At 43.6% G+C, this 27,253-nt stretch overlaps 2 protein-coding genes across 7 annotated transcripts in view; both read left to right on the forward strand.

Moving 5' to 3' along the window:
* The first annotated feature begins 665 nt into the window (after nt 1-665).
* Nucleotides 666-14,727, forward strand: LOC128918023 (uncharacterized). 5 transcript variants are annotated; one of them, XM_054221860.1, is made up of 7 exons: nt 669-811; nt 1,085-1,177; nt 5,421-5,584; nt 6,407-6,718; nt 8,590-8,736; nt 9,753-9,875; nt 11,972-14,727. In XM_054221860.1, the coding sequence occupies exons 3-7, from the start codon at nt 5,521-5,523 to the stop codon at nt 12,079-12,081; spliced, it is 756 nt and encodes a 251-aa protein (XP_054077835.1). In that variant the 5' UTR covers nt 669-811; nt 1,085-1,177; nt 5,421-5,520; the 3' UTR covers nt 12,082-14,727. The 5 variants fall into 5 exon arrangements, with proteins under 5 accessions (XP_054077834.1, XP_054077835.1, XP_054077838.1 ...); XM_054221859.1 differs by having other exon boundaries at nt 666-1,177; XM_054221863.1 differs by lacking the exons at nt 669-811; nt 1,085-1,177 and adding an exon at nt 2,731-2,754.
* A 923-nt stretch (nt 14,728-15,650) lies between these two features.
* Nucleotides 15,651-27,253, forward strand: part of CD7 (CD7 molecule) — a 214,967-nt gene continuing 203,364 nt past the window's right edge. Inside the window, exons 1-5 of one of the 2 annotated variants that reach the window (XR_008469397.1) lie at nt 15,651-15,924; nt 17,820-18,152; nt 19,720-20,061; nt 21,417-21,532; nt 22,013-22,276. Coding sequence is in view for 1 of the 2 variants with exons in the window: in XM_054221508.1 (XP_054077483.1) it covers nt 15,852-15,924; nt 17,820-18,152; nt 19,720-20,061; nt 21,417-21,532; nt 22,013-22,123 (975 nt within the window). In the remaining variant the exon portion in view is untranslated. Of the gene's footprint in view, nt 15,925-17,819; nt 18,153-19,719; nt 20,062-21,416; nt 21,533-22,012; nt 23,984-27,253 lie in introns of those variants that run through there. The other variant, XM_054221508.1, reaches the window with a different exon arrangement.

Here is a 27,253-nt window from a genome sequence, read left to right on the forward strand (position 1 = left end):
GTCACTGCTGAACAGTATGCTGAGAACCAGCGTAGCAGACTGGAATGAAAAATTTGCAGTCATGGGACCTACCGAGAGAGTGGCTGTTTCAGCTTGTGTTGCACTCCTGGAAACCAATGCATACACCTCTTGACTTGCTGCTATCAGTATTAAACTTTGCCTCCAGTGATCTAGAAGCCTTGTATGCATGCTGGAGGTGATCCTTTCAGGCCAGCGTGGGTCCTACGTGAAAGAAGGGGACAAGAGAAATGAAATTAGGAAGGCTCTGTTCAAAGAAGCCTCCCACCAGCCCTATTAGCCCCTACAGAGAAGATGAACTGAAGCACAGCAGACCACAGAGGGTGTGAAATACTGCAGAACAGGTTCTTGAAGCCTTCATTCTATGGTCAGAATTAATAAATAACATTTCCTCTATTAAAGAATGAATGTAAAAGTGGCCCATTGAAAAATGAATACGTGCAGCATTAATCTCCAAGTGCTTTGAGGGCACTGAGCGTTATTTTACCTGAGTTGCAAAAGGTCTGGGAATTAGAAAGGTTTCTTTGATTTACTGGGGGCTGTGCAAACACTCTGCCCAACCCTCTGTTCCCGACTGCCCCTGCCGGCTTACGTGATGGGCACAAATCCAGGCAAAGAGCAGAAGTGCTGCTGAAACATGCATGTTTTGGCGGGGTGTCCTTCAACACTGATCCCTGCCGGGGAATAAACTGAGCTCAGCTCCGTGCTGGAGGCTCTGGGACTCCGTGCATCGGCAATTAGTAGCAGACCCAGGAGCAGATCTTGGATCCAGTCCATTCACATCACTGTCGCAGTATGTGGAAAGACAGATTTGCTCCCCAGGTCCCCATAAGCAGGTTCCTGGGAGGTTTTCTGGGGGTGTGATTTTTTTTCTCTAGTTTCCAGCTGCAGAGTCCCGTGCAGCAGCGTGGACTTACCTCGTTTGCATCGCTGAGTGGCACCACTGCCCTGTGGCCCATAGCAAGCGAAACTGAAAATGAAAATCCAGTTACTTTTTAAAGAACGGGGAAGCCGGTGATGAACCTTTTACTCTGGGATCCAAGTGGCTTCTGCATCTCCTGTGCAGGGCTGTGGAAGAGGAGCTGAGTGACCCGGGAGCTGGAAAGGCTGCTCAGGCGCATGGAGAAGGGGAGAGGAATGGATGCAAACAACTTCGGAGGTACTCACCCTGTTTTCTTCTTTAAGGGGTCCTGTCTTACAGCCAGCCTTTTCTCTTGCAAATTGTTGCCGTTTCCTCTTTTTGAGTAGGCTTTTAGAAACAGGCACTGAAACAGTCTGCGGTGAAAAGGGAAATGATTAATGTGTTTCACATTTTCTCCATAAGGAAAAATATCTATTACTCATGTGCATGATCTTGCTAAATAACTAACACCGCTTTTCACAGCCCTGACTGCCAACTCACACAGTTCTGCGCTGCTTTCACATTGCTCAAGTGAATGCGAAAACCCAGCAGCTTTGTTAAGTTGTGCAATTTATGTGTGAGTGACCACAGAAGTAATAGAATAAGTTTGTTAGACATTTCCATCTTCATATAATTCCCAAATAAATTTTCCCACACACAATTAACGTGATTTTTTTTTTTCCTCCTAGCTCCTTAGCATGTTTTGCTTATATCCCCTTTTCCAAAATTGCCATCCTGTCTGTCATATTTGCAAATAAAGGATAATTTGCCAGGAGGGTTGCAGTAGAAATCTTTGCCGCTCTCTTCCTTTCCCGTGAGACGCTCTCACTCAAGCTGGAGCTGATTGTGCCTTGTTTTCCCTCTGGCTACTGCTCCGCTCCCCAAAGGGACCTGTGGGCGCCCTGGTGGCTCTGCGTTCAGAAAAAACAAAACTGAGAACCAAAACAGAAAGTGTCAGTCAGTAAGGATGTTGCTTTTAAAAGAAAAGAAATTAAACTAGTGAAACAGTTCATGCTGCTTGCCTTAAGGGGCTGCAAGCAGAAAATAAAATGTTATTAGTGTATTCTAATGGTGACTGTGGAAATTATTTTTAAGAGCAGTTGCTGGGGAGCCCTGTACTTTACTCTCAGAATTTTTGCAGAGATTTTTTGTCTCAAGCACAGAGTCCTGCTGATTGCTTTCGGTATTGGCTTATTGGAGCTGTGTAAACAAACTGCACACATAGACTCACTCTGTTTTATCTCTTCCCACGGTATTTGTTTTGTGGGGTTTTTTTAATTGCAGAGTCTTGTTGAGAGCAGTTTTCAGCAGATCAACAAGGTGGAACCAGTACTGAAAGTAATACACAAATTCGCTCATCTGTGAATTCTGCTCCTTTTCTGGGAAGGAACTTAGAGTAGAAAATAGAATCTGTAGGATCTTCTGAGTTCTTTGGGTTTTAATTTGTTGCTTCCTTACTTCCTTATAGAATTATTTTCTTCAGACTGTTTGAAACTTAAATCCTCTCCATGGGATACTTTTGGGTACCAAATAAATATTTTCTGAAAATCATTCCACCAAGACAGTTCTGGCCGACTATACAAGCCATATACTAACGTGCTTATAAAGCTGTAGACCCCCAGGCCGTGGGCTGGAGGAGAGAGACGGGGCAGGGGAATGCAGTGTGTGCAGTTGGGGAATAGCACTGGATCTCACGGCTCCGTCACTGCACTTGAGGGTGGCTTGGAGAGGGACCCGGGGGCAGCAGCCCTGCTCCGCACCTCCTCGGCCGGGCCTTTGGGTGACCCCCATCCTGCGCTGTCACCGCGGGGTCCCCACTGAAGTGGCAGCCTCAGGTGAGCTGTGGTGGTGGCAGGGGTGGGTAGGTGGGAGGATGCACACTGGAAAGGTGATGAGCTGGTTTAACTTGTGCCGGAGTGAGAAAATGCAGGTGTCTGACCAGAATATTCTGTGTCTTTAGCTTTTAACTTGGAGAGAGGACCTTTCCTCGGGTAGAAATGATGTTATTGTGTTAATGACCAACTGACTTTTTTTGGCAAACGTTGGAGTTGTTTATCGAGTTGTGTTTGCTATGAAGTTTCGGGAGACAGAAATGCTGGAGAGTTTTGGGTAGTGATTTTTATGCAAATAGATCTTTTCTAAAACAAAACCAAAGACCTTGTTAGGGCTCTACAACTTTCTCTTTCTGGTTAAATCCACTTCCTCCTGCCAGGGAGGTCAGGTTGGCTTGTTCATGGGGTCAGGTCTTACCTGGGGAAAAGCTGGTCAGCAGGGTGTGTTGGTGAAGGAACTCCAGCTCCTCGTGGTTGTTATTGCCTGGAAAAGAGAGGCAAACAGGCAAAAAACCTGATGAAAAATCTTTTCTATCCCAAGAGCATGTTTCATTTTAGATTTGAGTGTTTTATTGTTAAAATAAGTTTAAAACTGATGGCAGGAAGTGGCCAAGACAGCTGAAGACGCTCAGAAACCAGCCAAAAAAGAGGATTTTAAGACCGACCAGTGGGAGGGGGCAGAGATTCGGTGGACAGTGTTCTGGCTTTTGAAAATGAAGAGAAGAGGGGCAGTGGGAAGGAATGTCACCAGAGAGAAGAGGAAGGGAGATGTCCTCTGAGCACAATGAGAGGAGGGGCAAGGATGAGGCAAGAAGATCACAAAAGAGAAGAGAAGACAGAAGGAACAAGGACAGAAGGTGCAGACCTCGGTCTGAAAACTACTGGGGAAAAAAATCACTTATTGTCTCTGGGCAAATAACTCAGCCAGGTGTGCTGCAGCTGGTGAGGACTGCATCAGGCTGGTGCTCCGAGGAGGACAAGGAGGTGTAATAATCTGGAGGTATTTAAAAGATGTGTAGATGTGGTACTTAAGGACATAGTACAGTGGTGGACTTGGCAGTGCTAGGTTAACAGTTGGACTCGATGTTCTTTTGGGGTCTTTTCCAACCTAAATGGTTCTGTGGTTCAGTGGTTGATGATAGTCCTTTGGCTTTCTCCTCGCCTGCAGGGGACAGGGGACATTGCTAACTGGTGCTTTGCACAGCAGGAAACAGGATAAAGTCAGTAATGAGTGAACTGTTTTTGAAAAAAAAAAACCCACCCAAAATCAAAAAGACAGGAGTTATTTTTAGATGTATGGGAAGAGGATGAGAAAAGATGCTGCGCTCGTTTGATGCTCTGAGTGTTGTTAATCCTCGGTGGGGCAAGAAGCAATTCTTGCAAGATTGTATAGGTGAGAAGGAGCCCCCTGCGTAAAATGGAAGAATTGGTCCCTCGTGTGGTGTGAAGTGGAAGCGGATGGATCACACCTTTGTGGGGGCGGATAGAGTAGCGCCAGGACCCCGGCTTGGTCCAGCATCTCCTGGGCTTGGGCCCTGCCTGGGGGTGTCGAGAGCTTTGGGGCACTGCGGAGGGGGGCCCAGATTGTATTCCCCAGGAAATTCTGCAGATGGTCTCAAAGATTGCCTCGGGCGCCTGTCGGAAAAGGCTTGGTGTGTAGGTTTTGTTTTCCTCCTGTCTCATCAGTTTCTGGGAAGTGGGGTGGGACTTTCTGCAGCTCTACACTGACACAGATAACGAGAGTTAAGCAATCATTAACTTCTGCTTAAAAGAAAAGAATTAATGCATAATTAGGAATTAATGCATAATTCATTTCGAAACTTCCTTGAGGTACTTCTCAGGTAGTGACATACCAAAAAAAAGTTGTTTTAATGAAAGCTGCTAATGAAAAGCTCCTAGAAGCAAAGCAGTTTGTGTTTTCCAGAGCTAGGCTAGGGAGGAAAGTTAAGTGAATTTTCCAGATTGTTTTTCTTTCTTCTTTGGAAAGTGAAACTTGTGTTTTACTAAAGCGTATTTCACAAATTCATCACAGTTTTCTTGGAATGATTGAGGATGAATTTGTGACTGAATCCAAGGCATTTTTTGGAAAGAAATACTAAGTGTTTGTTTGTTTGTGTATTTAATTTGAACAGATGTTTCCTATCAGGTCATCCAAATTAAAAATAAGTTTTAATTTGACAATAAATATTTCATCTTAGGTCAAGCAAAACACTCATTCAGCACAGAACATCCTCCATGTCTAATTTTTTGTGTGTTTTGGAAGTGGCAGCAAGTCAAGATGTTATTTGTTGCATGAACGAGTGAAAGATGTGTGCAGGGCCACTGGCTTGAGGAGCGTGGAGGACCTGGACGTGGAGCCTCCTGCCCAGCAGGCTCAGGAGGGATTTCTCTTTCCCTGCAGAAAGACCATGTGTCTTCTCCTGCTGTGACTGACCCAGAGATGGAAAAGGGTATGAGTTTGGCATTTGCAAAAGCCAGAGTGCTGTAGCAGCTGAGCAGCATGAGTGTTTCTCTGCCTGTATTCCAGCTATCTTGGCAAGAAGAAGCTTTACAGCAATTGGCCTGGAAGTTGTTTTGTTTGGGTTTTTTTGTTTGTTGTTTTTTTGAATGGAGAAAGATAATAAGAATGAGATAATGGATGCTAAACACCGAGTTTAATGTTCAAACAGGGAGATGACTGAGGGAGGAGCCTGGTGAGCCTGCTCTGGGATCGTGGAGGATCTAGGAGAGCATCCAGCACTGTTGGAGCTGAGCACACGCAGCAGCCTGATGGACTCTCCCCGCTTCAAGACATTATGGTTCCTGCTTCTGACCATCGCAGCTCTCCGTCCAAGTGAGTCTCCTTGTTTGATCTCATTGCTTTTCACTGCACGCTAGTAGCTAAAAAATTTTAAACTGTTATCAGAAAACTCAGTGGTGTCCAGTTAAAACTAAGACCACAAAATCCACTAAGGTGAGAAAAGGAATTAAGAAGGTGAAGGTTGATTTATTTGACCTGTCACAATCACCTAACTTGGGAAGGGCAACGTTTTGGATCTGTCTGAAATCAGATGAGGTGAGCGCTCCCTCAAAGGACTGGCTCTTTACCAGGACGGTCTGAATGAGTCAGCTCTCAGCACCCAGCCCCAGCATACTCCGGTGCTTCAGCCAGGCTGCTGGTGAGTGGTGGCTTGGCTGTAGACCTGTTGCCTGCTGGAACACTGAACTGCATCAGGGAGACTCTGGATCTAGCTGGGTGTAGTCTGGCAGCTCCGCTGTGAACTTCATTTGTCCTGGGATCTGGATGTCTGCTGGAGATACACCTGATAGCATTATGCCAAGGAGTTTGGAAGGCAAAAAAATAAGAACAGGTGATTCATCTGGGTCTGTCTGGGCAGAGAACCTCTTAGGTCAACAAGAGAAATGTCTTTCAACTCACTTCCCAAGCTGCCAGCTTCCTAGTTAAAACCCCAGTGGCAGCAATGGGGGAATTATGTTGTATTTCTACCCAAAAAATTAATTTGGGGGACTGGGCCCTGTACCATATAAAAATTGCCCATTGGCAGACAATGTCTCCTAAGCCATGGGTAGGTTTGTCCACCAAACCTATTCTCTAACACTAAAAGTCTTGGGAGAAAACCAGTAGAAAATAATTTGTCTTTGTTTTCTCATGTAGATACTGCCATGCCCAGTGGCAACCCTGCTGAGACGACACAAGACTCTTCCTCTGGCAACACAAATGTGACAGTCTACCATTGTGAAGACTGTGAGATCGAGGCATGTGAACCAAGCAATTATGAAAGCTTTGCAAAAATTGCTGAAACACAACATGAGACATTTTCAAATGAAGCAATTCAGTTGAGGATATATGAAACAAGCATCAGTATGTGCTTTCAGCAAGAAAATACTTCTTATAAGGGAATTTATGCCATCTTCTGGGTGAACAATCACGGACTAGGAGACTCATGTGGCATTGTGAATTCTGGAGGTATGCTCTACTGCGTATGAACACATGGAAAACACATTTCCGGTTATGAAACCGAACTGTTATATATTTGGGCAAACAGCGAGGCTAATGAGTAAACTAATTTGTCAAAATTAGTTTCTTTTGTGAAAAAGTCATTAAGTCATTAATAATTTAAATTCTCTCAGGTCAAACTGCTTAAAATTATAGTAGTAGAGATTTAGATAAACTCATGTGACCCTGATTTATAAAGATTTTTTTTTTTATTGGCAACAGCAATTCTCAAGGTCCAAATCTGTGCGAGTTTGCAATATATGAATCCCATCTACTTCAGGCAGTACACACTGAAATCTGGGTCTAGTCTAAAAAATTCAGCAATAAAAATGCCTGTCAGTACATGTATCAAATGGCTTCAAGAAGGCAAAACTTCGTGGTGAGTCAGGTTGCATGGGTGTAATTTAGTTGAACTCCATCCGAGTCAATGACATTTCACCAGTCAACATGTGACTGAATATATATTTGGCTTTGCCCTCCTGGCCATAGATAATTCTCTGAAAGTGGCTTTCATCACCTCTCTTGTTTGGCTTAGACCATCCTTTTAATCTTATTGCTGACAGAAGAAAACAAGAAAAAAATCATAGAATCATAGAATGGTTTGGGTTGGAAGGGACCTTAAAGATCACCCAGTGCCACCCCCTGCCCTGGGCAGGGACACCTCCCACCAGCCCAGGTTGCTCCAAGCCCCGTCCAGCCTGGCCTTGAACCCCTCCAGGGATGGGGCAGCCGCAGCTTCTCTGGGCAACCTGGGCCAGGGGCTCACCACCCTCACAGCAAAGAATTTCTTCCCAATATCCAATCTAAATCTCCCCTCTTTCAGTTTAAAACTGTTACGCCTCATCCTGTCGCCCTACTCCCTGATCCAGAGTCCCTCCCCAGCTTTCCTGTAGGTCCCCTTCAAGTACTAGAAGGGGCTCTAAGGTCTCCCTGGAGCCTTCTCTTCTCCAGGCTGAACAAGTCTCTCAGCCTGTCCTCACAGCAGAGGTGCTCCAGTCCTCTGATTTTCTTTGTGGCCTCCTCTGGACTCGCTCCAACAGATCCATATCCTTCTTATGTTGGGGGCCCAATTCTCAACCTTCATATACTTTTGTTCAGCCTAACAGTTCCTTGTGTATTTAATTTCTAATCAGTGTAAACTGTTTCTCTCCTGGATTTATGCTTACCATTGCAAAATATCTACATGCCATTGCCACTGTGTGAAGCTTGCGTGACACTAAAACATCCAGAGTGACAACTGGAAATTGCTGTAGACATAGAAGCCTGTATCCCTTGGGAGGGTAACTGGTGGATGTGCTGAGTGTGGAATGTGTAGGTAGGAAGGAGTTTTCAATATAATGGCCTGTACATTTCCCACCTCTTAGAAGAGGAATGAGTTAGATAACGCCACAGTGGCATGCGGGCTGGGCAGGAGATGCACTTTGCGACCTCTGAGATTTATACAGCTGCTTGTTCCTCTTCTTTGGTTCCTGTGGGTAAATGGAAGGTGCAAAATTTTGTCATGATTATTATTTGTGTAGAATTTAAATGCAAAAAGGTAATGATAAGCTTTTTACAAATGTTTTGGTTTTCTTAATTACCTGTGAAAACTTTTTCGCCTTCCTCAAATTTGAAGATTTCCATTATTGGTTCATAGAGCGGTTCATCAGCTTTAGTGAGAAGAAAATCTAAATGATGACTGGTTGCTTTGGACAGTTTGTGAATTAAATATGATTGTAGCAATCTCCAATTTTTTGTGGTACATGAAGGATCCGCTTTTTTAACATATTAACCTCTTTAACCCTTGATTGAAGCTCTTACAAATGATCCATATTTATATTAAAATTTCTCTTCCCTTTTAGCTTCCTCAGCAAGTGTGAGTGGTAGCGTCACTAAAATTTGCTGTACAGCACAGATAAACCTCATAAAGTCCAGAAGTTCCCTGGAGTGCTACCTGGGTGAGAAAACTGGAAAATCAACAGCTGACATCCCTGATGAGGGAAATCTAGGTTAGTCTCTTCCCGTGTTTCTTTGGCCTTTGCTTTGCAAGTGTTTTGCCCAGACATCTTGATGTGGCTGGAGTTTGACATGGAGGGGGGTGGATGTACTGTACATTCACACCTTGGACCCACACATGCTGTAGCCATCCAAACTCGGGGATTTTCCCCTAGCCAGTGTCACTTCCCACTCCTGGAAATGTATACCCGTAGGTATAGGTTTCTGTAACCATAGCTGTGTAGCTCTAGGTGCGGGGACGCTGGGGGAAGGCGGTACGTGATGGGCGTGCAACAAGTTTCCAAGAATTCCACTCACCAGTAAATAATAAATGAGGCTTTACCTCCAGACTAAGAGGACAGTTGTCACACAGACTTATTTTTCTGTCCAAATTTCTTTCACTGTAGAAATCCCTGTTGTCTTCCTTAGCTTATGGACAAAACAGGGTGTCTTTACTTGGGACACGTAAACTCTATTTATCCTTTTCTGGGGGGAGTCCTTGGTAGAGCTATGGCCTTTTGCATTTTCCTGTGTTGTTTGGGTTTTCTTCTTTGGTAAATTTTGAATGTGCGCTGGATGATTCTATTATTTCACTTCCAAATTAAACAAGTATTAAAATAACCTTTCTAGATATTTATATGTTTAAATTCCTGTGCATTGAGGTCTTTAAGAAATGGTCAAAATGGATTTCCTTAGTGGACTTTGAACCTGTCGTTAAGGATGGGCTTTGCACCTCTTGTTTTTGGTTATTTCAGATGAGAGAGAAGTTCAAAGGTATTTGTTGTGGTGGGGAGTCAAGAATTTGCTTCGAATGTTGATAGAGTCATTCTTTTGTTACAGGTATCTTCCTTAAGAGATCCTAAGCTAGAGGCTATTCGTTCTCTCATTCACCAGTTCTTCTCTCATTATGAGCTTTTGTGGCCTCCATTGCAGAAGCACCAGTTCTTCCTAGCTGGTGCTTATGAGGCAAGCTCATTTCTTGGCAAACGTCCTTTGATTCACTTGAACTCTATTTTCTTCTACTTTCCAGATGATCCTCAACTTTTAGTTGATGAAAAGAGTAGCATTGGCATCATCAGCACAATACTGATTCTTGGGGCTTGTGGAGCAGCACTGGCAATGTATTGTGTTCAACAGAACCGAAATGGCCAAGGTACATTCTGACAAAATGTGATGTTTCCTATGGGTAACATGCCTTGCAAACGGCGCTGGTAGTGGAAAAAGCATACAGGGTTTTCTTTCTGGATCCTATTTCCATAATATTGTTTATGAAGTTGCTAAGTGATATTCACAGTGAAGGGGAGGCTGGGCTTGACAGCTGGTATGAACTCCACCTCTGCATTTAGTGCCATGGCATAGTCCCCAGTCAGCTGACTTTATTATGAAAACTAAGCCCAGAATACATTTCCTGGCTGGTACAGTAATACAGATAAGTGATTGCATCACTCAGCCCTACCTCGGTGGGATCCAGTGCCTTGGAGCAGTCTTGGACTGCAACGTTTCTGGGCAGCTTCCTCTGCAGAGACATGTCACAGCTCAGGAGACCACTGAACATCCAGACGTGGGCTGACAGGTCCTTTGGGTGAGTGGCTCCCACTCACAGCTCTGCCCACTAAAGAGCCAATTTTAATTTAAGACAGAATATTCTCTGTGATACATCCAAGGGAAGAGTTTGGTTTGTAAACTAATATGCATGGAAAGGGCTGGGATAGGCTCTAAGGAGTAACTAGGGAGTCATGTGAATAAAATCTTCTGGAAATACCTGCCTTCCTCGGAATCGCACTCTGCTCTTCCCTCCTCCATCATGACACAGAGACTGTGGCATTCTTGAAGTGAGATAATATGAAACCACCTCTTCTGAAACAGTTGTGCTGCAACAGAGTATAGAACTTGGGATGCAACTGTGCTGTCATATGGCAAAGCATCACACCTGCCACACGGGGTGGGATTTGTGGACAAAACACAAGGCCTGTGGATCTGTTTGAGATGGATACCAATGAGTTGCTCAGGAATTTCAGACAAATATAAATTAGGAAAAAAACAACTGCAAGTCTGTTACTTTTCAGTCTTCTAAGTAAATCCTTGCTAATGCTGCTACTTTTTTTGCTATTGTTTTCCTAGGACGTATCATAGCGATCCACCAGTTTTTTAATAGTAAGATTTTACTTCTTGGGGTTTAATTCTGGTAAATGCTGAAATCGCATTACTACAATGGCAGGAGGGTGTTCAGTGAAGAACTAGATGTGTTTACTAGGACCGTGTTCAGTGGATGCCCGTTTCCTCCCTGCATCAAGTCTGAGTCAATAGATTTTAGCCCCTACATGACTTTGCAGTGGTTCTAGTACTCGTGTGTGGATCATTTACGCATTTCTACAGACGCCCCTTGATCCCCCCCTATATCCTGTAGCCAACTTGGCTCCAGGGTTTATGGGACCTCGTGTAAGGCCAGAAGCTGAGAGATGTCCTCTCAGTTACTGAACTAGTCCATCCTTTAGAAACAAATGTTGCTTGTTTCCGTCTAGAAGTTTAAGAATTAGATTTCTAAGTCTGAATTTGGTTAACTTATTGGTTAGAAGTTAATTAAAGTTCAAGATTTTTATCCTGTGCTCTCTGTCTAGAGAAAGGAGAGAAATAGCTGTCTTGAAGGTGATTCATCTCGCCTTAAAATGGTTTTAAGATGAAACAGATGAATAACCCTGTGAAGGTGCCTGTTTCTCTCTGGTAACTCTAAAGGAAGCCAATGGGAACTAGCTGAGATGTTTGCACATCTACAGTTAGAGAAAACGCAAGGCTATCTGTGAAAAACGAGAGTTGCACAAGTGCTTGCAAAACCCACTAAGATAACACAACTGTCATTTCACTGCAGTTGTTATGTTAAGACATATTGATATATTGATGTGATAGGTAAAAATTTGACCGCTAGTGGCTCTCCTGAGGTCCTGCCCTGTGGTGTAACGCTCGGTGATGTTTCAGGCCTGTCCTAGAGCCCCTCTAAGGCAAAGGCTGATGGGCCACAGCAACGGGGCAGCGTTTCAGCAGAGATGCCATGAACTTGCTGTACAAAGAAGCTGCAGTTCTTTCACCTTTCAGAGCAAGGAGTGGGACATCAGTAGCAATTGGAACAAGGTAGCTGCCCTGAGGACTTTACACTTCAGATTTCTGAGCATAAATACAGGCAATTGGGTTATATCAGTGAAATCAACTTGTGCCTTTGGTGGTCTCACAGATCTTTTTCCTTCAATTCTGCAGCTGATAGAAAAAACAAACTGCTTCCTGACGTGAAAAACTTCACATCTATTTGGAAAAGATCTACAAATGGGAAAACCATGCCTCTATTCCAGCAGCATACTCCTCAGTAATGACATACAGCATTCATCCGAATTTCTTCAGCTCATTTTATACGAGACCTCATGGTAGTTTTCACAAACATACCTTCACCACATCTACGCATTCACTGAGGGCTGTGATTGCCACAGTCGTCCAGCTCCAGGCCTTCACAAGCAACACGAGAAGATCCCTGGATCTCCCGTCCTCTCCTGGTGCTCCGCTGAGGACAGCAGTCATCGCAAGACGTGCAGCTGGCTCAGCAGCACGAGTTTAAGCCAGCTGAATTCTCTCAGTGGTTTTCATGACTGAAACTATCAGTTCATCTGAAATTCTTGAGAGAACTGTATCTGTGCTCAGGAGGGATCTATGAACCCTGAGGCAGATGTTCTCTGCATGTCTTCTATTTTGTAATGCGATAGCACGCCTATGAGTCTTTATTTTTTTAACTCCGAGGTAGTCTCTAGATCGAAAAAAGCATTTTGTACAGGTGATTGGTTTGTTGACTTAGAGGGCTTTGGCGTTTTGAATAGATGTTTGATTTTGCCAGCCACATGCAGGGTGAGGACATCTCCTGTGTGTGCTCGTTCCTGGGCAAGGGTGGATGTGAGGGCTATATCCAGCTCCCTCAGAAATGGCATTGGGTCATGGAGGCCATAGCCCCCTCCCAGCCTGAACAGAAGTATGATATCAACCTCCCCGACAAATTAGGTCATAATACTGGCGATTTTATTGTACGATACTTTCAACAGTAATGCCAGTGGACAGGAACCTATCAGAAAAGACTGCAGTATTTCTGCATCTGAAGACAGGTTTGGGTATCCTGCATGCAGACAGCGTGTGATGAAATTCTGCACTTCAGGGATCCCCATTTGGTAGTTCACTGGCAGTATGTCATCTTCAAATGATTTATCATCTACGCTTGATTTGAATAAATCCTCAAAAGTTTGCATTAGACCTAATCTAGTATCAGGCTTTTGAGCAAAAGTCACCAGCAGCACAATTGGAAAAGCAGATCCCTGAAGCACTATGAATACTTAGTGAATCATTTTGACATGATTTAATTACCCATAGACCAGCTGAAACTTCCAGCAGGAAATCTCAAAGGGTGTAGGATGACATGTGACTCTTGAAATTTGCTACAATCACATCTAAAGGGAAAGTTCATCATGAAAGACATCAAAAAAAATGTTATTAATTAGTTTTAGAAATACAGAAAAACCTCTGTGCTTAAATTGTGTTCTTTTTTGGCACAGGAGACTAGTGCTGTTATGTGTTGGGATTTTTCTCCGCTCCCCAGTCGGGGCTTTACACTCATGCTGATCTAAGATACCCTTTTAACTCCACGCTCAGCTTATTTGTTGGATTTTGTCTTTTCAATTTTAATGTGGTGGAATGCAGTCAAAACTTCATGAAGAGATGGCAATCCCTGGCTATTCAAAGGCTTTTGCGTATTTACTGAGTATGTTATTTTGGCTGATCCAGTTGGGAAATCTGTTATATCGTGATGAATGTTATAATATGTTTATTCAATAAGCTAAAGCTAAGGGTATCTGTAAAGAGTCCAGACTGCTCAAGGATATAGAGAAGAAGGAAAAACACTTCTCCTCTTTATACAGCACTTCAGCACAATTGCAGTTCCTGTTTTTTCCCAGAACAGGACTGCTGTAAGCTTTCGACAGAGTACAGCTGTGTCCAAAAGGAGTGAGGAAGAGGTTTGTTTGGGATAAAAGCCATAATTTTTGGAGAAAATAACGTATCTGCTGCTGTAGCCTGGGAAAAGGCCACTCATGTCGGGTATGGACCTTTCACTTTATGACCCCACTGCAGCTAGTTCCCCTCTGCTGTACGTTGTCGCTGTGGGTGCCGTTGAGGAAGTGCCAAGTGCTCTGGCTTACACAATCGAGCCGTATACTGTGCTTCTGGAGATTTCCAGTGATGTACGCATTATTTTCCTCTATCTAGAAAAATATTGCCTTAAAATTGCAGGCCATGGCAGTTCTTTTGTGTGGTCTTTTAATGAGAAAAATAAATGTGTCTATGTGTTGAAAAATCTATATGTGTGTATATATATGGTGTTCAAATTGAAGGCTGACACTGGGTGGTTTTGGTGTAAACTCAGATTTTGAGTCCTTTGTAAAAAAGACAAAGTGATATTTGAGAACTCACGTTGTATTAACTTCAGGGATTCAGGTTTAATGATGCGCAGGTTTAATTTCTACTCTTTGACACCAGTTGGGGACAGAGAGCTGGACATGTTTTGAGAAGAAAGGTTATATTTGGACACCTCTACCCAGTGACAGTGGCTTAGCAAAATTAGTCACGAGATGCAAGCCTTGTGATCTTTACAGCTCACTGAAGCACACTTTGTTTTACGTGTCTTTTTTTTCTGCTGTGGTGTTCCGAGGCATCACTACCAACTCTTTCACTTTGCCCCTCCTGAGTTGTGCTGTGCTGGTAGACGCCAATCATCCCACAGCCCAGGAAAAACTCTTATAAAGAGCTTTAAAGATCTACACTGTTTGTTCTAAGCAACTGCGTTGTGTTCTTTTGCAATAGAAAAATATAGGCAAATATTAAGAGGTCTGACTCACCAAATGCCATAATTTGATAGCTGTAACTTCAATGATTTAAATTGTTTTTGTTACTATAATCATCATAATAAAACATCAACTTAAAAACTGGCTGTTCATTGGTAACCCTGTGTTGATCGTATTGTTATTTGCTATCTTAATCTCCTTTACAAAATATCGCCATCGTGATTCCCAAACTCATAATCCAGTATTATTGTCAATTCACTTAAATATTGCAAAAGCAAAGACAGGGAGTCTCCTGACAGATGTCTCCTGGCATCTGCTTTTGTATCCAGTAGTGTGCCTTTGTAGGGCTAACTGAAAGGTCATTTCACAGCCTTCCTGAACTCTCTTTTTCCAATAATTGATGAAATTTCTAAGCTTTCGAGCATTCCAGAAACTCTTTGGAAACAGCCCCTTTCCCTATGTATTCACACAGAGAGCAGTGCCTGCAAGAAGAGCTTTTCATCATATCAGGGAGGGAGCAGGAGGTACCTGTGAATTGCGGCTGAGATTTCCTTTTGCTGGCGGCTGGCAGCTCTTGTGTGCTACAGACACACAGAACGTATTGTTAAATGTGAAGCCAGGAGGCACGGGGGAGGTACGTACCATGCTGTTGCTTGGAAATGATGCGCATTGTCATTGCCAAGATGCAGCTCAAACCTGCAGTTTTGTTAGCAGGCTTTGTATAATAAATTAAGCTTTACCTAAAGTAGTGGAGCACCTCTCATCCACTTGCTCCTTACAAAGCCAAGACTTCTGTATTTGCAGCCACCAGCCGGGCAGCCTGCTAAGTCCATGGGAACATTGACAGACTGAACTGATACCAAGCCGTCTACATTTCCAGTAAGGCCACAACAGGGAGATAATTGCCTGACTTTGGCACTGTGGAGAGCAACCTTGAGCCTAGTTTTTCTCAGTTGACTGAAAAGGGAAGGTAGGTGCTCACCATTGATACTCTTTCTAATTCTGCCCTCAGGGTTGGGGTTGTTCAGTGGTAGGAAACCGTGGGCGTTTTAAGTGTGAAGTCAAAACCAAGATACACCTCTTGAGAGAAATCTCTCAGCCCCCTCTCTGTCACATTCTTTGTGATACTAAGGCAAAAGAGACAAGTTGCTCAAGTCTTTTAGTAGACAACCGATGTAGCTGTAAGAAAACAGGCCAACTTGTAGCATACAACCCTTTCTTCACGTCTTTAACTCATCGAGAACAGCTAAAAAAGACCTTTGAAAATGCTGTGGATATCACATCTCCCAGCTGCATCCCTCTTTCTTCTGCTTCTCCCGTGCTTCCCTGGCCAGAACGGTACGTACAACATAGATGCTTTTACATTTCACAAGTTCCAGTGTTTTCTTTGTCTTTTTCCCACCTTAGACTATTGTTTCAAACAGATTCCTGTCAAATTCACCATTAGCAAAACCAGGTGGAACTTTGAAAAACATTCTCTGAAATTATAGAATTTAGAATTTATAGTTTTTAGAAAAATAAAAAGATAATTATTGTGATCAGAACTTTTCCATATAGAATTGCTCTCTGTAGAAAGAGTGGAAGTTGTTTTCCCAGTAGTTCAGCATGAACTGCATCCGTATCCTTAAGGCTGACAGGGGGAGCCCACTACTGGATAGAAATGAATATTGATATTTACTAGGGACGTAATTATTGAAGGTGCAATAAAACCTTACTAGAAATGTCCATTGCTAAATAGTGTTGTAGCTAGCGAGAGTACAAGCTGGAGGCACACTTGGGGAAAACGGTGTGAATCTTTGAGGAAAACTAGCTGAGGAAAAAGATTTCTCCAAACAGTCAGCCCTTTTCCCCCCATGACCACTGACAATAACCGGAAAGGCTGGTGACTTAAGAAAAATATTTTATCCATAAATCAGTATGTCTAAAAGGAAGGTATGTCATACCAGGAAGGTTCTGGTAAGTGCATTTATTTTGAGTGTTTTTACCATTCTTTAGTTAGTGGTTGTTGAGGAGTCAATGCTGATTTCCGCAAATATAATTTAGTTCTTGAACTTCGACGCTGATCTTTTGGAGAAAACAATTGATGGGCTGAGGCTGCTTCTCATTAGCTGCTTGGGCTCTTAGATCACATAAGTACAGGTCAGCTTAGAATTAGGCTGATGGAACTGAATTTCCTGGGCTTTCCTTCCCTGCTTGTTAAGGCTGAGTGCTCTGCGCTTCTCCAGCCTCCTCCATCACCCCATTTCTCTTCTGCTTTGGAAGGTAACTGCTGACAGCTCTTGGGTTACCTTAATTCCTTCTCTAAGTGCTGTAGAAGGAATGCCCTTGTTGTCTGGTCACGTTGGATTGACCTACTGTATCTAAATTCCCGTGATTTGTCCTTTCTGTGTTTGACTTGTGTGTTCGTTCCCTTATTAAAATAAATTGTTTTAAGTATGTAGGTATCCTTAATTTGCTTGTCAACACTGAATAATTCTACCCTTTCTATATTATGTTTGTCCTAGATATGCAATACTCTATATTTTATTTTTCTTCCCTGCTTGTAATGTTGTAATGTAATTTCTTTCAGATGTTTCCCATTTGATCCCTCTGTTCCTTGGTATTCATGGCATAAGTACTTACTATTCAGTTTCTTTTGATATTGAGGTCATTAGAGAACTCAAAGGGTCTCATTATATATTTTTATACTTTTGTTTCTTGGTTATAGGCTGGAGTTATTCCTTCTGCAGTTCTCTTCCTAAGAGGCTACACTATCCAGTTTCCTGACGTTGCTAAAGCCTCCTTTCTAAAATAAAAAAAAAAAAAAAAAGGAAAGAAAATGTGTAATTTTCTTCCATTCTCTGCCATTTTTTGATACCTTTGAATTCCAGATTTAGATCCTCAACCAGCTCCAATTATTGGACTGAGTTCGATGAAGCTTCTATTTTGAAAACTAATAGGATTATACTGGAAATCTACAGAGCAGACTAAATTTTTTGCATGAGTGACAGTAACCACTTTTTTTGCCAAGGCCTTTTAAGCTTTGGGGAGTCGTCAAGTTGCACAAGTCAATAGGCGTGAAAGGCACTACAGGTTTCAGGACAGCCAAGAGATGATATATCCAGGCTAGGAAGACTATGGTCTAGTCTTACAGAGCGGTTCTGTCGACGGAGGAGTTTTTGAAAACTACTTTGATGTTACTAGATCAAGAACAACTCTGAGATTATAATTTCAATTGCATTTCTTATTTTTAGGTGGAGAAAATGAACAGTCAGCAGACATTATCAGTGTTTCGGAAGGAGACTCCATCAGCATAACTTGCTCAGGTTCAGAAAATACAGTGGGAATGTACTTGAGAACTAGCATACGGGAGGTCAATGTGCTTTTTTTTTCCAAGACCAGTTCTTCATTTATAAACGATGCATTCACTAATCGCATTGAGTATTCAAAAGAAGGAAGGAATCTCAGGATAACTCTGCGCAATTTACAGGAATCTGATTCCAATATCTACCTATGCACTAACTACGTTTCAAGCAATGGCAGTCACAAAAAGCTGAATGGGAAGACAACCATATTAGTGGTGAAAGGTATTGCAATTCCACCTTTTATGTCATGAATTAATAAATACAGATATATATTTTAACTCAAAGATTGGAAGAAAGCATAATGGGAGGGAGAGTCTGACAGAACTTTACCCGTATCTGCTCAGGTAGTGTACTGAATTGAAGGAAAGTGTGGGTCTGTTCCCTGAAAAGATGAAGAAAACACATTAGGTAAAACAGCACCAGGAAACCCCCTAGAACATCAATTCATGACTAATTTAATCCTAACTACGGGTTTTCACATGAGTCAGAGGTTGCTGCACCAGTTTGGAAACAGCGAAGACCCATAGCTCTTTCCAAAACAGTCAGTCAGATCGTCTTGAATAACTAGCAAAGCAATGAGCCCCTTTTTTTGGTAGCGTTTTTTGCAAATCTCTTTTGTTTTTACTATTTCATCTTAAATGACAAATTGATAATAATTGGGAAGCTGGTGCTAGGCAGGGTTTGCAAGTTGGGCATCAGTGGGTAAAGGGATGTGAGTTTTTTCTCTTAATAAACAGTTGATGAATGGCACAAGTTCTGCTTTTGACAGTAATTTCTGGTTAGGGGAAGAATCTTTCTGTCTTCTTGGGGTTTTTTTGTTTGTTTTTGTTCGGGTTTTTTTCTTGGTAGAAGAGGGTTGAGTCCACAATAATCTTTGGCAGCTTATTCTTCTATGTACCTACCATTCTGATGACACCATCTAAAAACATCTTTAAAACATCTTTACCAAAAATTACAGAGTTTTCTTCCTTTCCCATCCCCAAGGCATGCAAAACCTAATTAATTGCTGGATGAGCAATAGTCCGTGATATCTATGAAGACTTATCTCGTCCTTCCTTAGGCTTCTCTTTTCAAACTAGTTGGCTGTTTTCTTAAATGGATTCCATCTTGTTGATTCGGTTCTGTTTCTCCAAATTATTTTATTAAATAACTTTGTACCTCTCTCTGATTCTGATCCTCTTCTCTAAAATGCTTGCAACATTCCCAGAATTGTCTTTTGTACAAATGTGATAAGTTATGTCTTTATTCCCGCATCCCCGTTAATGATAATGTCAAAAGGAACAGGGAATGTCCTCAGAGGTACTCAGTGAAATGTCTTCACAGCTGGACAGCAAGTCATTAATAACTGCTTTTTGAAGTCTGTTTTCAACACTGATGGCACCCGTATTGTATGATTTCATCCAGACCAGTAGTCCCCAGATGTTTCTATGGCTTAATCTCTTCCTTTCTTAATTGAGAAAGCAGGCAACAATCCATGTGTCAAGGGCACGCTGATGAAGCTGTATTCCCTTAGCAGAGTTCAGTGTATGCATTTTTTAGGTAGGTGGAGGCTCTTTACAACCAGCTAAACGTGCTCAGTCAGTCCTACTGTCAGATCCTGGGGCAGGAGAACATGCCAGACATGTATCTTTCTTCTCAAGGCATGCATAAAGGTAGCCTTTAAAAAAACCAAACAACTTTATCTCAATTTCTGTGGTCTGTTCTTTCTGTCTTTGACTTCCGTATTTGCTCCCTAGTGAAAATGCAGTGCGTTAAGTATGTAGTAGCCATTAATGTCTCTTGTTTTTAGGAAAAAACAGTGGAGTTGTTGAGCAGTCACCACTCTATGTCAATCCGCAGCAAGGCCAGTCTGTCAGCATTACCTGTGCGTGGAGGAGCTCAGATGAAGGGATCTACTTGCTCAAGACTCACATGCAACCTGAAAGAGTGCTGTATGTTTCAAGTCAGAATAATTCAACTATTTTTCCTGCTTTTGCTAATCGCTTGGAGTATTCAAAGGAAGAAAAGAAAATAGTGATAACTCTACACAACCTATGGAAGAACGACAGTGATATATATGTATGTGCTGGGGTGTTGAAAAATTCCCCTTCCCTCTCAGTGAATAGAAATGGCACCATGATGCTGGTTAAAGGTACGATCCTTTTGCTTGTTTAACCATAACTAACTATAGGCACGTTGTAATACAAAAGGTGGACTGAAAGCTTGCAGAACTTTAGTCGGGACAGATAAAGCACTAATCCACAGCTAGGCTTCTTTCGGTAGCTAGGAAAGTTTGGAGAGTGTGCTCTGACTCCTCTGCACCCTGTTGTACTAGGACACCGAAACAGGCACTATGTTTTTACCTGCCTTGTGCAACCAGAGGGAATAATGAAAGAGAAAACTTGCTATAATCCTGCATCTTAAAAAAAAAAAAAAGGTCAAAAAAAGGTCACAATCAGGCAACAAACACTTCAGTGTGTCTGTGAATGATCTATCCATTTTAGGAAATGAATCAGTATTCTTAGCGTCGGTTCTTTGACCTTAATGTGACATCTTTAAGAAGCTGTTCCCTATAGCAAGTCTTTGTGTTTAAAAATACATCACACTAGGGAGTGCAGAACAAGTCCCCGGGCGTTTACTTAAAGTGTCACAGACAATAGCAGAGATGATCTCACACACCCTTATTACACACTGAGCACACTGTGAGCATGTGTGCCAAAGACAGGGTTTTTTCTTCTTCTGTAGGATGGTGTCGCAACCATTTGCTCAGATGCAGACAAAACCAGCAGCATAGTGCTTGATTTTGATCTTACTGGTGCAATTTAACCCTGTGCATTGGGCTTTGATGAGATCTTTGGTGAATTAAAATAACGTTTACATAAGCCCTAAGAGTTGCAAAGGATCTAGTCTGCAAAAAAGACTGTGGTGTCATTCTATGCCGCTAGCCATAACTGCTGCAGCAACTCAGTAGCGTGAGGTGGGGAAAACGACAGCTGCACATCAAAGCAGCAGGGTGATTACCACATATTGTGTTATTCAGATATGGATTAATTGAGGTTTTAGAGAACTGTAACCCTTTCCACTAGCACTACTCTGCTCAGCGTATATACTCCAGATCGTAGTAGCCTCTTACTTCTGTCTGTACTGCTTGCCAACCTGGCCGTTAGATAATTCCCATACACTCCTGGCCGAGCCCTCGGTATTGCTGTAATACTGCAGTAAACCATTTTCTGTTTCTGTTATGAGCGTGTGGTCCTACTTCTGATCAGTGGCATGGAAGCTACTGCCTTCGTAGAGTGCTCCTCACTGACCCGCCACATGCCACCTGCAGTCATCACCAGCCTCCAAAAGTGCAGAGGGAACGCCAGTGAGAATACCAAGGGGATGACAAATGTGGCTGTGTAGCAGGCTGTTGATATCTGATTTCTTGCTGACCAGGAAATATTTTTTTTCATAGTAAAAATAGAATTCTACCTCTTCATATTTATAATAATAATATAATTTCAGATGCAGAAACGGAGCAGGTATACTGCGGTAATAATTCCTGGGGCATCTATGGTCTTATCATCGTGGTAGCGTTCCTGTTTTCTGCGCTGGTGTGCTGCGCCTTGTACCGTGTCGATGTAAGTATGCTGTTACCATGCCACAGCAAACCTGAATCCGGGTCTCATGATATGATTTTTAAATAGTGACTGAGTCAAGCAAGCATTCGATAAACCTAAGGAATCATGGCTTTCTACCGTCTCCTTTTTGCACTTGTTTAATGTCTGCTAGCTGTAAACTCTTGGCAGTGAAGACTTCTTTACAGAAACTTAAGAGTTTCTGTAACTCTTAGTAAATGAGATATTGTTTGCTTTTTGAAAGCAATCCTCAAGTGAGCCTCACAGTCAACAACACAGCCATGCGTTGTATGTATTTCCCTGAACAAAGCACCTCGCTATTGTTTTGCTGCCTTTTTTTTTTTTTTGTCAATTGTAAATGGGACTGTATATACCAATATTGTAATAGATGTAAGAGAACGTTTTGGGGGACACAAGGACAGCAAAAACTCATAAAAGCCTTTTCAAGCTCTGTTCTGAACGGCTCTTTGCTTTGTTTTGCAGGTAAAGAAATATTGCCAGAAAAAAACCCCAAATGCAGTATATGAAGATATGTCCTACAGTTCTAGACGTAGCACCTTGGTCAGAACCAACACTTACTCCATGGACAAGTAAGCTTCTGCCAGCTGAGACTGTGCGTGGATCGACCATTCCTTTATGCGTCTCTCTGACAGCTGCCTCAGCAACCTCATGGAGTAGCTGAACTGAAAATGCTATCATAGAATCATAGAATGTGTTGGGTTGGAAGGGACCTCTCAAGGCCATCTAGTCCAACCCCTCTGCAGTCAGCAGGGACATCTTCAACTGGATCAGGTTGCTCAGAGCCTCATCCAGCCTGGCCTTGAATGTCTCCAGGGATGGGGCCTCCACCCCCTCTCTGGGCAACCTGGGCCAGTGTCTCACCACCCTCAGTGGAAAGAACTTCTCCCTAATCTAAACCTACCTTCTTCAGTGGAAAGAAAAACCTGCCTCCTTTCCAAAGCTGCTTCTGCTTTTTTGATCACTTGTAAAATTATTTTTTTTTTTGATATACAGAAAATGTAGAGAAATGCAGGTACCCTGCACACGTTTGCAGTGTAGTGCGGAAAGCAGTATTTTTAGACTATACATTATCTGGATGCAACATATGGGCTCATTTCTTTGCTTGATCAATAACCCTTTCAGGGAGGGTGGGATAGATGGAGAGGTCTCGTTCTGAGCTTTGGTAAGTGCTCAGGAAGACCGTAACAGGCCTGCTTAATAATATGCAATGGATCCACATATGCATGGATTACAGTTCTTGTATGAATCCTTGTGAGTCTGCCCAAGAGCTCAGGTAGCTAAAACTACACAAGAGTTACTGCAAAAAATTATCTCTTCTGAACAGAATTCAGAAACTTTGCAGCAGAGAACATTACAAGTGAAGTGCTGAATATGTGTGGGTTTACCTATTCAAAGATCATAACCATCCCACAAAAATGCAATCAAGTCTAGATTCTAAATTACTGCCTTTGTTAGAAATACTGGCATGACTGGTGTGGGTCTTGACGTGATTGACATTCAAAATGACTAGACTTGGGGCATGATGGCTTTTTGGGACAGCGAAAATATTTGTGTTGTGCCGGTGTTATCTCAAACTCCAGCTGTCCTAGAACTACGCAGCAGAATGCGTTTCTCCAGGTCAATGACTCTACACTGTACAATACAAAGTGAAATAATCCGGATAAAGCCAACGCCTGCATTCCAATCTGGGCATGCATGAGTCTGACCCCAAATCACTCTTAACAAGGGAATTTACCAAAAAACTCACATCAGTCAAGTTGAAATTAAATTTGGTTTTAGAAGAAATGTCTTAGAAGATTTAGAAGATTTAGAAAATGTCTTAGAAGAGGTTGCCACGATGAGCTTAGCTCTTCTCTAGCTAAGGAAGGGGTTACGCTTCTTCCAGGATTGTTTTGGTTTTGCAGAGCTGGGTCCACTGTGGAAAGTCAACAATCTTGCATGCCCAGAGGGATATCAAATTGCCCTGTTATGAGGCAGAATTGACGAGGTTGGGTTGTGGTTTCTGGGGACAGGCTGAGACTAGAATTTTTCTTTATTGATGCATTTGTTTAGTTTTTGAGGGATTTGGGCCAGTCAGCCATTGATGAGAGCACGTAGCTGGAGCAGAACCGGGCACGGGGCGTCCTTCCTTTCTGGAGGTGAGCGCTGCCGAGATCTCAGCTTGCCGAGCCAAGCCTGCCGCTCAGGAGAGGCCGTTTCCCTTCAACTGCCACTTGTGAAATGCTGCGCACCAGACCCAAGGGAGAAATCTGCTCCCCTGGGTGGCCGGCGGAGGGCTGGGTTTGCCTTCCAACCAGAGAGGTGTATGTCGACTGCAGACCCTGCTATTGTCACAGAGCTGTACCTGAATAAAACTGCTTGTGATCGGGGCTTTGTACAGTTGCTTGATATTTTCATACATGTATTAAACGCTATTTCATATATCCTCCAAATACATGCTAGTTACTGAATGGACTCTTTCTTTTAGTGGTTTGTGGTTTTTTTGAGTGATTCAAAGGCTTCTTGCAAAAGGCAGTATAACTTGCTCCCAGTGGCACCTCAATAGACAACATCATAACTATTCTTCACTTTATTTACATAATCTACATGTAGGGTTTTTTTTTTCTTTTTGAAACTAATCCCTGAAGAAGACCCCAAAGAACACTTCAGACGATTTATAGTCATGCAATCCTTTCATAGTGGCTAAGGTAAAATTCCTGAAGAGCTAAAAATGTCAAATGGAGAGGGGTAAGAAATAGATGGCACTGGGGAAGCTTGACCCATCCTTTGAACAGCACCTTGCACCCAGTGGCAGGGACTGAGGGCCACAGGGTTTGCTAAATCTGGAGCAGGAGATGCCACCTCACCACTGTTGCCCATGTCTAATGTCCCCACGAGCACGGCCCCAGCGAGGTCCCACATCCCCTCACAGGGGTCCCACTGATAAAGGAGAAGCTGCTGCCCGAGCACTCACACACCATTCATGGTGTCACACACACACGCTTACTCCCGGGCGCGCTTCCTCCTTCTTCAGCCTCAACCCTAAGTTTCCCGCAGCAGAGTCTCAGGCATCGGATTTCATAAAATAATTAATTTGATTGGAAGGTACAGCAGCAAGAACAGCCCGGCCTGGGTGCCTCCAAATAGAGGGACCCCGAGCAAAGAAATCCCTGGGCAATTATACCCTTGTGATCCACACACCCGCCCCCATGTGCCCTTCACGCTGTCCATGTGTCTTTTAGTCCAATGGTGATTTTTGGAGGGGGACTTTTAACATTTTATTGGATTTTTTTTCTGTGTCCAGGCAGGCAGGCATTTATCATGTTGATGTGTAGTTTTAGCCGAGGGTTGGAGCCTCCATATCTTCTGGTTTGCACTCCTTCTTCACCTGCCCTTGTTGGCAGAACGTGGGGAACCGAAGAGTCCCGCGTGTGAGAGAAACACCACCAAAACCATCAGCATCATACCTACCACTTTCCCATGCTAAAAGACTAAACAGCACTGTACTATCTGCTAGGAAAATTACTAAGAAAAATAACTCTATTGTGGCCTAAAGGCTTCAGTCAGTCTAGCTACTCATGCTAAGTAAAGCTAGGCAAACAGCACAGATCATGCCTTAAGTAGTTTATTCTAATTAAAACTTACTTATTTACGCTAAACAACTAATATCCCTCCACACCACATCCCCTCTCTGCACGCCCTGGGCGAACTGGGCCCATGTCCCCAGGCCGCTCGCAGCAGCCCCCGCTGCTGTGGTAACGGGGGGCCCTGTGGTGCCCATGGCGTGGGCAGGCCGCAGGCTGGGCAGCCGGGGAGCACTGCCGGCCCCGCTGCCCCCCTCGCTGCCTGGGGCTTGTCCCCAGCAGGTCCCCAGAGCCGGGACGATGCTGTCTGTGTTGGGGTCAGGTGGGCGGCCGTGACTCAGAGAGGACTGGAGCAGAGCAGCCCCTGAGGGCTGGTGAAGACTTTGCAGCCCCTTGTTAAGAGAGGAGGCCTCAGCACCCTCCTGCCTGCCCCAAAGCTGCTCCCAGAGGACTGTCAGGGTCCTCCAAGGGCTGCTTTTGTGGAGGAACATCTTTCCTCACAGGATGAAAGAGGGACACCCTCCCACTAAAGCCTGCATGGTGCCTGAAGGCCTGTGGCTGTGCTGAGCCACTGCAGGAGGGGCTGTCAGGAGCAGCCTGCTGCGATGTTGTCACCAGAGTGTCCCCTCCTGCTGGGGCAGACCCTGGCGTGAAGCTACAGCCATGCATGTCCCTGTCTGGGCAAGGCAGCGCTGGCCCTTGGCCAAGTGCAGGGCCGGCAGTGAGAGCAAGTGCGTCGTGTCTAAATGTCCCCCACAGCATTTAGACCATTTCTGTGTTGGTCCATGGACAAGCCCAGCGCAGGGGCGGATGTAGAGGTGGAGAAGATGATGTAACAAATTTGATACCCATCTCGCAGCTGAAGTGCCCATAATCAATCACTATGTGTCGCATTTTCATCTTTGAAAAAAGGTGCGGGTTTAGTGGAAAAGGGCACTATTCCCAGAGAGACAACGTATGGAGGTTCGAGATGAGCAAACTGGCATCTGTCATCAGCTTTCTGTCGCAATACTACCGTGCAAACGTGACCACAATTATGAAAAAAACAAAACAAGCTGTGAAAGGAAGCAATAGTGGAGGTGGTTTTTTTGGCTTGGTGTAAATAAATTAAAAAAAAAAAGTAAAACCTAGCTGAGGACAATGACATATAGTGAGACATTTTTTGAGTTGTACCTGTGTGGAGGGGTAGAGAATCAACCCCACAATTAACCCCAGCAGTGGTGAATGAACTGCTAGAAGAGAACGGCTGGGGAAATTAGCTCAAGCGTGTCAGAAGACAGATTGGGTATTCGGCTGTTCAAGAGGGTCGGGGAGGTCCTAAGATGCAGTGTGGTCTCAGAGCTTCCCTGGCAGGCAGGCAAACTGAATTTTTCATCTCCAGAGTTGAAGATGGAATTACTCTGGGCTTATCCTCTGTTTGCTGTATTGCTGTCTCCTGTCCTTGCACTGGGGAGGGACGTGATTTTCAAGGAGAGGCGGGAAGCCCAGTGTAAGGGAGTGAGACTGGGCCAGGACCCACAGCAGTGCAAATGGTATCAGGGCATTAGCGAGATCCCCTTCCCCATTTCAAGGGCTAAATGACAGAAATACTGCCGCTGGGAGCAAAGCAGCCTCGGGTCGGGGAGCAGAACTGCAGCTCTAGTACCAGCGTTTGTTGAACAGGGATGGAGAAAGCTGAGGAAGCTGAGCAAGGACAGTATGTCAGCAGAGAAAACACGATGCACAAGGTACAAGCCGTGTCAGAAGTGACTCAGGGTGCTAGGTCCATATGGAGTGGCCTGGGCTGAGCTCTCAGGAAGGGGGGTGCTCATCACAAATAATTTTTGATTATTTGCAAAACTGGAGAGACCAGCAAGCACATATAGATTACCGCTGATGGAGCCCATAGACTCAGTAAAATTTAACTGAGGAAAGCATTTTAACCCTTTAAATAAGGCGCGTCTGACAAGTACATGCTTGGACTCAGATACCGAGGAGATTGATAAGCCGAGTTGAGCCACAAAATATTTTCCAGGAGGACTATATACACAATAGAAGTAGGTTCTCCTCTTGTTGTGGCTTCTGATATATTGTAGGACGCTGGATTATTTCCAGTGACTATCCTGCAAGCAAATGTTTATGTGCTTCTAGCATTTTTAAA

This window comes from Rissa tridactyla, chromosome 15 (assembly GCF_028500815.1).
Source record: "Rissa tridactyla isolate bRisTri1 chromosome 15, bRisTri1.patW.cur.20221130, whole genome shotgun sequence".
Lineage (NCBI taxonomy): Eukaryota > Metazoa > Chordata > Aves > Charadriiformes > Laridae > Rissa > Rissa tridactyla.